Source organism: Syngnathus leptorhynchus, chromosome 2, assembly GCF_054491065.1.
Source record: "Syngnathus leptorhynchus isolate UIUO chromosome 2, UIUO_Slep, whole genome shotgun sequence".
Lineage (NCBI taxonomy): Eukaryota > Metazoa > Chordata > Actinopteri > Syngnathiformes > Syngnathidae > Syngnathus > Syngnathus leptorhynchus.
In genome coordinates this window covers 19,691,273-19,706,145 of record NC_141196.1, presented here as the reverse complement: position 1 = coordinate 19,706,145, position 14,873 = coordinate 19,691,273, and the positions used below count along the sequence as shown (strand labels likewise).

General features: G+C 41.5%; 1 protein-coding gene across 1 annotated transcript in view; it reads left to right on the top strand.

The window, feature by feature from the left end:
- gpc3 (glypican 3) overlaps window positions 1-13,915 on the top strand; it is an 87,453-nt gene extending 73,538 nt beyond the window's left edge. The window contains exon 8 of the mRNA XM_085904562.1: window positions 11,090-13,915. Coding sequence (XP_085760688.1) covers window positions 11,090-11,265 — 176 coding nt within the window. The 3' untranslated portion in view covers window positions 11,266-13,915. The remainder of the gene's footprint in view (window positions 1-11,089) is intronic.
- The last annotated feature ends 958 nt before the right edge of the window (window positions 13,916-14,873 follow it).

Sequence of the window (14,873 nt, the reverse complement as noted above, 5' to 3'; positions counted from 1 at the left end):
GGTGCTGAAAGGTCCGACGCGGGGCAGAGATGCCCACACAGCTTGGTTGTCAACCTCCAAACACACAGGGGATGTTCCCAAATGTGTGTAATGATTGATCTGTCCTCACTGGCTCTCAACATAGATTCCAAAACTGACTGATTACCTTTACTACACACATGCACACACGCACACACTCTGTTCCCCTCCTGACCAATCAATCCTCTTGCCCAACATTCCCCAGAACATTCCAGGCCAGGAGAGCTATTCCAGGACAGGGACAACCCCCAGTCCCCACCCTGCCCCCCGTCCCGTCACTAACAGCCAAGCACATTAGTCATTACCTGTTGTGATTTGGGCTGCAGAACTGTTAAATCGTTTGAGGCCGTACGCTTTGTTTTGTTCCTCATGAGAGGTAGCACGGTGACATATAGGCTAGTATGTCCGCCTCACAGTCAGGAGTTAAGTCTCTGTTGGAACATCTCTGTGTGAAGTTGTGTGTTGCCGCTGCGACTGACTTGAGTTTCTCGGCTGAAGTCAGCTGTGATAGGGTCCAATTTCATGTCACTTCAGAAGACGAGTGATATAGAAAATCATTAAATGGATCTTCTTGAGCATTTCTTCATTAGTCACTATAAATATCGTACACAAAATAGTCTATCATAATAACATTTGGACTTGTGTGCTTTCATTCTTTGTTTCAGTTTTATTTTTCAGTGTGGCCCTTGTCCTCCTTGATATGGTTTAACCTTTCGTTGACTGCAGAAACCTGTGTAAAAATGTTTCAGAAAGGGTATTTGGAACTATGAATTAATATTATATAAAATATATATTTAGATGTACTTCAGAAAACGGATTGTCTAAAAGCCAAGAAAACCAGAGCGCAAGCTTTTTTTCTGTATTTGTTGTTAGGTTTTTTTTCTGCCTGGCAGGATATGTGTTGTAACTCAACGTTCTTGGCAGGAGCCGTGTGAAAAGATCTCTTGTAAGTACCATGCACTAAGACGCTTGGTCGCTTCAAGTACCCCAAAGGAAAGCTGTTTTTCTAGAACAGGGGTGTCAAGCTCTTTTTTTTTTCGCAGGCCGCATTGTAGTCATAGCTTCTTTCGGAGGGCCATTATGACTGTCAACCCAAATAAATGTATGAGCACCTCATATTATATACAGTAAAAGCTACAAAACAAACTGACAACTCATTTTCAAATCAGACGAGTAAAAACTGGTCAAATATTTAAAAAATATATATATTATTAAAAGTGAAGACAATTTGCAATTTTAGAAATGACACAAAATGGATGCACAATTTGTTTTCGCGGGCCACATAAAATGATGTGGCGGGCCATATCTGGCCCCCGGGCCTTGAGTTTGACAGAGTATTCTAGAAACTCTGTAGAATTTTATTAAAACTGCAGGTTAGCAAAATGTGATGTGCAAATATAAATCTAAATCAGTTCCTGTCTTTGTGTAAAAGATAGATAAAGGTGGCGAATGAATGTAGGGAAGAATAGAACGAGATGTAAAACACCTTTAATAACTGTAGATTGATACACTGGGAAACCTAAACACTGTGTCCTCTGGATGTGGGTCAAATTAACACCCGCACATGCTGCCAGTGCGAGAACGTGGCATATAAATTAGCTACAGCTGTGACCTTTGACTTTCAGCACCTGATAGGTGAGTCACACGGCGCCGCTCTGTCACAGAAGTGTTTACCACATGTTCTTTAACGCAGCCATAATCCAGACACTGATGGTAACGCTGGTGGCTCCGACTGTATCCACTATATTTGATGTGTATTGGAATTTCAAGTTCACTATGCAGATTATGTGAGGTACATGAACCTGCTTCCAAGTACAAGGTTTTCCACATATGGTGACTGGACGTAGACCACGTACCAGGAGTTAACATGAGACATTATGGACATTATATTATATATAGGAAATATATCCATCCAGCAGAACTGGCTGCCAGGCACATAGAAAAAAACAACCATTTGCACTTGCAATCACATTCACATCAGGCAGTAGGCGGGGCACACAGAGATGAACCATTCGCACGCACACCTATGCGCAATCTGGTGTTCGATCGCTCTACCAAGCGTGTTTTTGGGATGTGGGAGGAAAGGAAAGACTGTAGTCTGCCTCACAGTTTAGAGGTTACGAGTTCGATTTAACCTCGGGCCCTCCCTGTTTGCATGTTCCACGGGTTGTGTAGGACGTTTCAACAAAAAAAAACTGTCATTGCTGAAAATGTTTGAAGTTACAAGCAATTTCTTCAAGGTCACATTTTGTGTGAAAAGAACCTTTTCAATTGTTTGTATATAAAAAATGGGATCCCTGGAATATCAACTCATCCATCAAGCATGAAATTAGAAAACAAAGTAAATATTTTGTGAACTGCCTATTGTGAAGTGATTTATGCTCCATTGTGACACAATAGTGGGCCTGATTCACAAAATACTGTCAACGCACCATCCACACATAACTCAACAGCTGCAGTAGGCTGTGCGAAGAGCCGCCTCTTTGAAATGACAGCCAGATTACACTATTTGAAACAATATGTCAAAGTCAAATCTAAAGAGACTTGCATAGAGTCTTGTTGTTTTACATAGGATGCCGTTTGCTACCGTCCGTGTAAATAGCCTCGGCTTGTTGCAATGTGGCTCTCTTGTTCTTAGTGAATGGAGTGTGTACTCAGCTACAATATGTGTGTAGTGCTTTAAAAATGAGATGGAATACAAGTGAGGACAACAGAGGGAGGAAGTCACCCTCTGGACTCTTACTACTGGTCTTCTGCTATGCTGCCTTGTCAACTCATTCCAGGGATAAAAATCCTTTAAGATTATTCAAAGACCGGAAGAGTAGCCCTGGTTTTTAATTTCTGTAGAAACAAGCAGAAATCTGACTGGATTCTCATCATTTTTATGAAGGGGGCCCAGCCCACCAGCACTTGATTCATTTTCGAGGCTTTATGCATTTTTCTGTTTGTGTGTGCGCCTTTTGGAAAAGCGTTTGTTTGCTCAAGAGCTTTATTTACATTCACAGGCACTTTTGGACGCACTAAATTGATTCCAGGCCCGTTCCTGGGTTGTGTCCATCAGCTCAGCCACAGTCCACAAACACTCTGCACACAGTGGGTCCATTCTCGAGCCTCACTGCTCCCTCGCTTGCTGCCACATTTACACACTGCAGCCATTTTGTGGGAATCTCCGAAGGAACCTTTTGAAGGCTGGAGTGATTTACATGTCACATGTTAACCCTCAACTCTCACACGCGGCTCCCAAATTCTACGTATGTAGTCGTGTCTCCTTCCAAGCGGCCTTCGCTTTTGATTATGCAGCTCATTCCTGAATGTAATTCAACAATGCAGTGAGCATTTCTGGAATCTTGCTGTCGATAGACTGTGAGCTGCTGCATGAAACCACAGGCTGACCACTGGAACCGGCTCCAAATATGTAGTCAGTGAAATGACTCAAACTGAGCTCAGTGTGTACTGCCAAATTGTCCCTCATCGTGGTAATTCTAGTCTGCCTTTCACCAGGCATGAATGCAAAGAGAGCCCAGCGTGTTTGTTGGCAGGCATAAAGCATATGTCCCAAAATGCCAGCTCCGGTTCTTTCTCTGGACGGCTGTCAGTGGAAATATGTAAATATCTCTGTGGGATGATAGCCTTCCTCATTATTGGATGATAAAGATAGCAGAATATGTTCTTCAGAGGATCTTTGGCCAGCAGTTCCTTCAGGCAAAAGCTGACAGACTCATCCTCATGACTGCACCTTTGTTTCTTTTTGTCCGTAACTCACGCAACCTGATTAAAAAACGGGTCGTCTCAGGCTTTAGGGAAAAAAAAAAACATGTGTTCCAGTCAGCCTCGGACATATCTGACACTTCCAAACTGTGAGTTGTGTAAGGTTACTGGCCTTTTCTGTGAGTGCAGGAGCTCCCCACCCTGAATGAGCCCCTTCCCATGCCTTCAGCATAGAATCGAGTCTTTGTATGCTTGAGTTGTTATAGTTTTTACCTCACTCACTCACACACTTTCCCTCCTTACCGCTTGACGCAGAAATTTTGTTTGATATGAAGGCCGCTGTTTCTAGTTTTTATTTCTCTTCCACCCCTTCACTTTGAAATTGCTATACTTGCATTAATCCTGATACCCATCCATCCTACAATCCATCACTTTTCTGAACAGCTTATACTCACAAGGGTCATGGGCGTGCTGGAGCCTATACCAACAGTCTTTGGGCGGTAGGCGGGGTACACCTTGAACTGGTTGCCAGCCAATCGCAGGGCACACATAAACAAACGACCAGTCATGCTCAAATTCACATCTACAGGCAATTTGGAGCGCTCAATCGGCCTACCATGCATGATTTTTGTTTTGGGAAGTGGGAGGAAACCCACGCTGGCACAGAGAGAACACGCAAACTCCACACAGGGAGGGGCCAGAGCCCGAATCGAACCCTGCACGTCTGAACTGTGAGGTGGACATGGTAACTGATGCCCCATCATCTCACCCTGATACAAAGAAAAAAATTCAGAGCTCCAAAAATTAAATAAGATATTTCAAAATGCAGCGAGGGGAAATGACTCAACTTCTCACCCCCAAACAAGAATTTCCTCTGGTACATTACTAAGCTCCATTGGTTATGTCATCAGCATTTACAGTACTTCTCTTATTCTTCTTATTCTGTCACATAACGCAGAGTGTTTTGGAGGTCGCAAGGCCAGAGCCACTCAGAGAGTAGTGTTGTCCCATAGGCCCCAAGGCACTGCCTCCGTGGTTTGTCCCGTTTCTATTGGCCTGACATTCCCAGTCCCTCCGATCACCCCTGTGGTCAGCCTGTGGGTGTGGAGGCAGACGGTCACATTCCACGGACACAAGCATCCTGCACGGCTCCCTCAGTTGCTTCTCAGCTCTAAGTCCAAAATGTCATGGGACAAATTACTCTGGTCAAGAGAAGCAATATAATTTGACGAGAGTCTTGCACAACAAGCCCCTAATCGCAGTCCACCGCTTTAGCCATACACATAAACACAACCACTATCAGATGATACAAAAACATTCCTTTATAGAGCTTTTGTCGTCTTTCTGTGGGAGTATTGTGCTCTCGTTGAGTTTGCAATTACGTACACTGGTCAAGTATCCTACATACAGAGAGCGGGAGAGTCAGACAAGAGAGACTCCAAATTTGCTGACTTTGCTGTGTTGATATGAGGTAAATGATCAAATATTTGCTTTACCTCAGACTCTTTAATATCTTCTAAGATGATAATTCTTGTTGAGAACCGAGCTCAAATTTGACCCGCTTTGGCGTGTTATGTGCACACAGCGTCTGCCAATGTAACAGCAATCTAAACCATCTCTCCAATTTCATAAGAAGCACCTGTGTTTGGAGACTTAACATTCCACATACTTATCTAACCAAAAAAAGCCTTTGTGCATAGCGCACATGTACTGAATAAACTGTACTGGACCATGAAGGTACACATTCACTCGAAGGGTTATAACAATCATGTCATCTGGCAATGTTCACCTTCAGTGAAAATAATTAAGCTGCATAAAAAAAAAAAGATTTGTAATATATATGATATCATCACCGTGAATCATGTGAAGATAAATAACTGCAATCCTAAAATTGGCAATTTCAGCAATATTTTCTAAAATAAAATCTAGAATGTTGCACACAGCGTTGGTCACATGACATACCAGCAGACTAGGGTTGGGAAGATTCACCGATATGCATCGGAAAATCGATTTGACCTGTAAGATGCAGTTTCATCGTGTCTTATCACACTGGACTGCATTGTTTTAAAATTAAATCGTACTGTAGCCCACCGTATCGCAGGAGATGGGAGAATCGTATCGCATCTTATCATTGGCAATTCCATGAATCGTGAATGCATCGAATCGTTGGCAGTGTATCGAGATGTGTATCGTATCGCTTTGACGGTGAAGAGTCCCATCCCTACAGCAGACATCAGAACACCTCATACCGTAAAAACTCGGTTTTAGTAATTGTCAAACGGTAAACTAATTGAGGCGTGTCCAGCTCCGGTCCTGGAGGGCCTGTTGTTTTGCCTGTTTTACAACACCATTGATTCACATCCTCAGCTCTTCAGTAAGCTCAGAAGAAGCATGATAACGATCCTGATCATTTCATTCACTTAAACGTAAATCTCAAGGCACTACATAAATTCATGAAAGCCCACTAGTGTGCTCTACCTTGAAATCGTTAATAACCTAAATATGATTTCGTATCATATTTGGAGCATGCCGACATAAAATCCGGCCTGACGGTGCATCAGTTGGCCAACCAGGAACACCGCACAACATCCTCCACAACACTCAACAAAGCCCGGTCAGTACGTAACTCCACCAGAATAATTAACAAAACAGCCAGAATAAGTAAAAAAAGCAATTTCCCAAAATAAATAAAATCATCAACGCTCATATCCCCAGCAATACAGAATGAAACTGGAAACATTTCATGCAATTTTTCACATCAAAAATAGATAACATCCATTTCCACCACTCAACAGTACCACACTCGACCTGACCCACAATATCAGTCACAAACAGACTCGCCCATTTCACTGTCATAGCACAGCAGGAGGTCGAGAAGATCATCAATAAATCCCAACCGACCCCCTCCCATCACCTCTGCTCAAAACTCACTGCTCCTCTATCAATCCCCTCATCACAAAAAATATCAATACCTCCCTAAAAACAAGTCATGTCCCCAACACCTGTCAAATTTTCATGATCAAACCCCTCCTCAAGAAACCCACCCTCGACTCTAAACTGTCAAACTACAGAGCAATATCAAACCTCCCATTTCTTGCAAAAATACTACCAAAAGCTGTCTCGTTCCAGCTCAACCATCACCTCAAATCCAACAATCTTTTTGAAAAATTCCAATGTGGTTTAATCCCCTCCCACAGTACAGAAACAGCCCCCATCAGAGTCACCAATGACCTAATAAGGGCTTCTGATAAGGACCACCACACACCTCCACAAGGACCCGAACAGGACACCAGCACCGTCAAGTCGTGCCCAAGACACAGCTCAAATGTGTGTGTGTGTGTGTGTGTGTGTGTGTGTGTGTGTGTGTGTGTGTGTGTGTGTGTGTGTGTGTGTGTGTGTGTGTGTGTGTGCGTGTGTGTGCGATTTAAGTCGAGTTGAGGTGGATTAATCGATTATCTAGATATTTTTCAGCACAGTACCTTTTCACATGAAGACATTGTCAACCAACACACCCAGAAATAAAATATAATAAATGAAAATAAATTTGAAAAATTGTTAAATTTATAACTTGCCATTACGATAACTGCAGTGATTGTAATTAATTGGGTCCTGCATATTTTTCTCAACAAACTGACATGTCTCATTTTGTGTTCTATAGAAAATACTTTTGACTTGCATGTCTGCTGCTGTCGCCAGACAATAATGAAGTGAAAATGGCTGACCAACAAGGCGACACAATCTTCATGTGTGCATATGCGGGAATCAGGGAGTTTAAAGATAAGCCGGTTGTGGGTGAGAAAAGCGGTTAGCCTCGCTATCTTAAGTGATTCTTATCTAGTCTAGTCTTGCAAATTGTTTTAAAAGTATTCACACCAGCGGAGATGAGAAAGGAAGCGGTGGTTTGAAGCTTCATATTTGTCGCCAAAATGTTATGACTGATAATGTACAGACATGACAAGAACTTTTTTCATCATCATAAGTGTTACAACACACAATAACACCACATCATCTGTGTTGCTTTCTGACACTGATTTCAGGAAATAGGGCTGTATGGATGCTACGAGTGGAAATATTTGACCTAAAGGAAGACTGATAGTCAGTGTGAGATCGATTCCCACATAGTGATGGAGTTCATGTGGGTGTGGCTGGTTGGACGTCTCTATATGTCAAGTCAAGTCAAGTCAAGTTTATTTGTATAGCCCTAAATCACAAGCAGTCTCAAAGGGCTTCACATAGACAAACAATTGACAATTATTCTCAAAGCATCCCCTGATCTTGAGCTCCCAAAAGGGCAAGGAAAAACTCAAAAAAAACCCTACATGGGGAAAAATGAGAAACCTTGAGAAGAACTTGTGTGCCCTGCGACGGGTTCAGGATCACCCGATATCAGCTGGGATATGCTCCTGTACCCCCGCACAAACCTGATGGATGGATGGATGGAAACCACGATCAAGTCTTTCCTTGAAAAAAAGAATCGACCTATGATAAAAACTTTGATTGTGTTTGACTCAATTGTCAGCACAATGTGGATTTTCACTACATTTAGCCATTTAGGATACATAGCTTGACAGAAAAAGCCTCAAGCACTGTCAAGAAAAGTCCAGACTCCCACCCCCTTTAGCCCCATTTCCTTTTGCACAGACAGACCACCACATGAATCCACATGCATACATGCATGTATATACAGACACTCCGCCACTCTTTGACCCACTCCGGGGATCCAAACAAACATCCGATCACCCCTAAAGACCGCAATTCCCTGACCTGTCCTGCTCCTGGGGACTTGTGGCTAAAAACAACATAAAGTTGGAGCTTAAATGCATCAGCGGCTGTTGACTTGCATGTGAAGTGCCTCCCTGCCTGCCTCATTCACAGACATGCACAACCAGAGCGTTACCAATCAATGGCTGACCTCTTGACTGGCTTGTAACTTGAGCTCAAATGGCCACAATAAAACTAGCATGGCGGTGCCCTTGGTGCGATCGTCTCAAAATGGAGGTTTTGGATAGTAACCAATGAAAGCCTCAAGGGCCCAAATTGGTCACATTAATCACACACGGGATTGTATCGATCCATCTAATTGTCACTGCGTGTCCTCTGTTCCGGGTTCTGCCTTGAAGGATTCACCAGGTGAAAGACGCAAAACTCTTTTCAATGCATACAGAATTTGTCATCCCCTCTGTCGCTCTCTCTCTCTCTCTTTCTCGTGCTATGAATTTTTACACAGACGCAGATGTTGATCATTAATTATACCAGGATATTATTAGGTCCAACCCTCCGATCGACTGTTAGGGATTTAAGTTTGTGTAATGGTCTGTCCCTCTGGAGTTGTTTTTAAAGCTTGCAGAACAAGGGCCCTTCTATGTTCCTGCTCATGAAGTTAAACTAACAAAAAATGGGTCTTTTTTTTTTTCACATTGCACACAACTGTTAGGCACACAAAATAATGCTTCCTCCCTTACTGCTTTTTCCTAGAAGCACTCACAAATAGCCAAATGCCAACAAACACACTTGCTCCTGGCCTCTTTCTTATCCACAAGCCATATTGAATCGCACCTTCATTTTAATTGGCTCGGCATTAGAGTGCCCCGTTGTTGGCAGTGACAAATTGTTCATTCAGAGTCTCACAAAATGTCTGCTCGCCCAATGCCATGACATGAGTCAGCGGGGAAAAATCACACCAGAAGAGAAAAAAGTTAATTGTCGCTCTGGCTTGAGTTGAAATGTCGTAACTGCAAAGAAATTCAGACGAGGTGCCGTTTCAAACTTTTTATTTATTTGGCCGCAAACGACCTAAGCACCAAGGACTCCCGCAGGAACGTCACACTCTTGTTTAAAGAGGGCATTTTGAATTTGTTGACTCTCTAACCGCTTCCTCCCATTGCACGGTGGTTAGGCGACACCCTTTCCTCCCTCGTAGAAGTGTTACACACAGATCAGATTAGGCGGTCAAGTCAATTTAGAACTTATGAGCACAGATGTGTGCACGTCCATCTGGCACTCGCTCATTGTTGGCATATCGAAGTACAGCACGCCTTATTACTGATATCCTACGGCCGTCTCTCATAACTCAGCCTCCTTATTACAGTCTCCCTCACAGCTTTTCGCCAGACAAAGCATAGCTGTCAGTGTTTCTCACTCCCACACACACACACACACACACACACACACACACACACACACACACACACACACACACACACACACACACACACACACACACACACACACACACACACACACACACACACACACACATGCGTACGGGAGAGGAGGCTTCTGCTCAGTGTCAGTAGGAGCACAGCTGTGGATGCGAAGCGATGAGGCAGCTGTGAGTAAGAGCTCAGCAGCAGGTGACTAAATCCTTTGCAGCATGCACAACAGATGGACAAGGAGAATTGTGGAGTAATGGCTGATTCGGGAAAATATCAATCATATTTTAAATATAGCTTTTAGTTACTCTAAATACAGTATACACCCACTCTCGTAGGAATACCTGGAAATTGTAGCACTTGTTATTTTGTGAGAATTACCTGAATGCTGAGTTGTGCCCGCCGGATCCTTTTCTTATAAGGAGTTGTGATTGTTATTTAAAACAAAAAACAGTTACTAGTTCTTACACATACCTTGAAAATACGAAACATTTCAGATTTGCATTTTCTTTATTTGGGTCAAAACGGGTTTCCCTTCAAAATATGACATTTGAATAGAAATGCAAATGGGTTTCTTTTGCTTTTTTTTTTTTCTTGTACAGATGTTGTCAAAGTAGTTGCTGTTAACGCGGATGTGCCAAAATGACTAAAAATGCTGTCGTAAAAATGGTAGGCCAAAACGTAAAGACTCCAAAGCACCATAAGGACACAGTTTGAAACAGACTGAAGTAAACTTTTGTTACAAGTGATGTTTGCTTTCTCTCAATTATTTTATTTATTTTGCATACTGATATACGTACACGTTGTATGCCTTTGAAAATTTGCAACTGTTGGCTCCATTACACTTTACTCAGAAAGTTCTGCAAATGATAAAGACAGACCAATTTAATCGAAGCTTGGTACGAGGCAATCGTCCAAGGTTTGTGTCATCTCACCTCTTTATTTCACACTTTGGTGAAACATGTTTTGCGATGCAGTTTGTGTCGACCATCACACATCTGGTTCTACAGTTTTGTCATCCTTCCAGTGTAACATTGTTGTTACAGCTGTGCAAGACATCATACAGAAGGAGGACAGACATACCACACATGTTTTTCAGCTTTGTGACAATGAGGGGTCTAAATGTCTCCGTCCTTCCTGTCCTTTCCTGCTTCTCACATATTTTTCATTCTTTCATCCCCCACCCATCTCCTCTCTCTCTCTATTTTCAGACCTTGCTGATAACCTGGCTATGGATGACTTCACCTTCCAGGAACAGCTTTTGACCCCACGGTTGGCCACAGCTGGAGTTGGAAACGTCTCTTCACCTGGGTCTGCACTGCAGAGTGTCTACCTAGTCTTGATGGTGCCTGTCAGTCTGTGTTTCCTTCTTCTGTCTCAGCACTGAACGTCTGCCCTGCGAGCTCACTTGCACGCATTGCAAACTCAATAGAACAAGAGGAACTTATTGTTCCACAGTTCCGATAAGATTTAATCATCAGACAAGGCTCCATTCTCTTGAACTTGGAATTGTTTTTTTAAAGCACAACTGATGAACTCAGTATGGTATGTAAATAAGAAGTTCATTCTCTGCCTCTCCCACGATTACCAAATGAGAGTCCTGCAGCGGCCCCGCTCTAATTCTGATGTCCCCACTCTGATTCTGATGTCCAAGTCTTCTCTTTTTACTGAGCATTGTCATTGACTGGCAAGTGAAAATGGGAGTTATGTAGTTGGACTTTTCTTTTAATGCTCTCTGTCCTTGTCTGCACTGAATTACCTCCCGCCTTACCTCCCTCAAGATGTCACCCACAGAAGTTGTTTATGTCCTCGAGAGAGCCAAATCATTTCAGACTGGTTGCTCTTACCGGCTCGTCTCAAAAGGAGCCGAGGCCTGAGAGTATATGTACAAACTGTGTAAATTTGTCTTTGTTGGTTCCATGTTTTCAAAATATGTTCATTTGAAATATTAACATACTGTATTTCATAGGCAACGGAGTGGACTGTGTAAAAAAAAAAAAAAAAAAAGGCTGAAAAGCGTGTGAAAAGTATTTCACATGCTGTTAAACTGGAATTGTGTGTAAATATTTCGACGTATGAACATTACCTCCACCAAACACAAGCGCAAGGGAGGAGGCAAAAAAAAAAAAAAAAAAGATTTTCATTCATCTACTTTGATGTTCGATGATGGGTAGATGTTCTTGATAGCATGTCCCCGTTGTTTTGGATGACACATTGACAACATTGTAAATAATTATGACCATTTAAAATACTCCTATTGTTTATAACCACATTCAAATTTGGTCACATTTGAAAAAGCCATGGATGTGGCATGGCGCGTTGGCCCTTTAAGAGATTCATGTGTTGTCTGTGACACTCGCATCCATAGATACATAGACAGTGCCTTGAGCACTGAATCACACCAAACCAACATTTCTTACATTATTTTTCTATTGTTTGTACGAGTGTTTCCAGTTAAATATCTATGTAACATTGATGGTAAATATATACATTTAGTTTTCCTGGGTGTCTTTAGGTATAGATGTGATGTGTATGTTTTCTGAAGAACTGACTTTGATCTTTCTTTTTTTCGGTGGTTTATCTCAATTTGACATGAGCAATCAAAAGAGCAAATTTGTTATTCATGAGTCTACAAATTCAGTTTGCCCATAAAAAATGCAATGGGCCGTTTAAATAGAATCAAAGAAATTGTTCAGTCTTAACTGTGGCGTAGACATTAAAATGGTGAGTACACAAGAATGAAGATTTTTTTCATCCTCCACTCGCTCCACTTTTCCGATTTTTCCATCGTTGCCGTATGATTCAGCTATCAATGTGATGTCAATGGGTTCTATTTTCATAAACGACACACCTGCACCTGCATCTGGGTATATAAACAAATTGTAATGCCGGCGCAAGCTTAGTTTAGCATGTTTGAAAATTTGTCTGACCATACTGGCCATACTGGGCTTTTCAGCAGATTGAGGGCTTTTTTTTTTTTTTTTTATACACACCCTCGGCCCACCTGACAATTTGGTGGCTTAAAGTAGACTAAACTTTAGACCAGCTGGAAGCAGATCACATACAGACACGGATTGAAAGTTTGTCTCAAGTGCCCACTTAGCGGTGATCTGTGATCACCCTGGCCAACTTTACATCATCCACCCGTGGAGGTCTGCTCGCAGGTTCTTGTAAACATTCTTTGCCTGCTTCAATCTTCTGTATGGACTCCAACGAGTCTATTTCTTCCACAATGTCAAAGACTGCGTTTAAAGGGAGTAGTCACCGTGAAACCCAAGTCAGCTGTGTTCATGCCCACAATGGCGCTCACGCCCGCTTCTGACTGTGCTCATCTGCGAAAAGAAAAAAAGCAAACAATTAGATTGTGCTTTGCTGGGCATGAAAATAGAACCCTATGTGTATAGTATGATTATGGGAAAGGGAGTGAACATCAATGATGTCATAGTCATCAGGAACACTGTAGTGGAGTATCCTGTCAATGTCAAGTCACAAAATAATTCAATTCATTTTCACTTCCAGCAGCTGTTATATGCACTTTCTGATCCTATGTTGCATTTAAAGTGTTTATTTATTTATTTATTTATTTATTTATTTATTTATGCTCATTGTAAGTTTGGTTAGAGGTTATTCAATTATGAATGCAGCTGTCTCCAACTGATTTTCAAAAGTGTGAAGACTTGCATTATAAAGTTGCTGCCGCCAAAATGGCATTACTTGTTGACTTGAATGACAAAAGTGGCTCTAAGTGTGTTGCCACAGAATAGGTCAGTAGGATCCAATTGAAAGTTGCATCATTATTGTGTATTTGTCACACAAAATGTGTCCAAACAAATGGTTTGCAAATTGCTGTGCTGAACCGTATTTTAAAATGCAGATTGGGAAAAATGGCATTTAATTTCAATGAATGTATTTCAATTGAAATTAATTATTTAACATTTATATAAATGTATGTCTAATGTGTGTAATTAATTACCCATTGATCATTCTATTTATTTGAAATACATGTTCATGATATACCATTTTACATCATCATTAAAAGGAAGACATGGCCAAAGTCAGTTTGTCTACTTTTAAGAAAGGTGCAAGTTTCACATTTACTAAACTGCATATCATGTCATGTGTTAAACATCCAAGTCAAGCTTTTGTCATTTTCGAAAATGCCTTGGCATTATTTGGGTCACAAGTAAGTGAACTATACGAGTTCCGGGCAACAGTTGAAAAGCAGCGGCATCCATCACAGACTAAGAAAAGGAGCTGCCAATCTCATATACGTAAGTGAGCAATAATTCTCTCTTCTTTGTGTATTTTGATGAAAGAATGTCCATTACCTTTTATTGACACACTTTTACATTGTGGGGAAACAAATGTAAAGAATGTAGCTCTGTTCACTTCATGTGAGTTAGTGTGTGTAATATGAAAAAACATGGTTGTATGCAGTCATAAAAACATTTTTGCTAAGCAAAAGGGCAAACGTACTACTGCATACAATGCTGTCTCGTTTTCTTCTAGTACTTATCTCGTTAAGGGTCATAGAGTCGTGGAACTTATTCCATCTGACATGCCAGCCTTGGACAGTCAGTCAACACACATAATACAAACAAGCATTCAGCCTTTCAATGTAATCACTTAGATCCTACAAAGACTGATTTTAAAACGATTTAAAGTAGTATTGAGACCAATGGTGACTCATTTGTAAGAGAGGCGGCCTGAGCCATCATGTGAGTCAATGTGACTCATTTTCATATGGTGACTAAGTGAATACTGCAAATGTGAGCGTCAAGGGTGGTTTGCTTTTAATGTAATAAACAACAAAATGTTCTGAATAGATCACACATTGGTTTCAGACGGTCATGTGCTTATGTATTTTGTCCGAGCCGCATGAGAATCATATCGTTTGCACAATTCTGTATTCTATTATTCCCAATCCTTGAAGAGACACCTCCATAATGTCATTTGTTATTTCTATTTCTCAATCTCAGCATATTATTTGTCCTC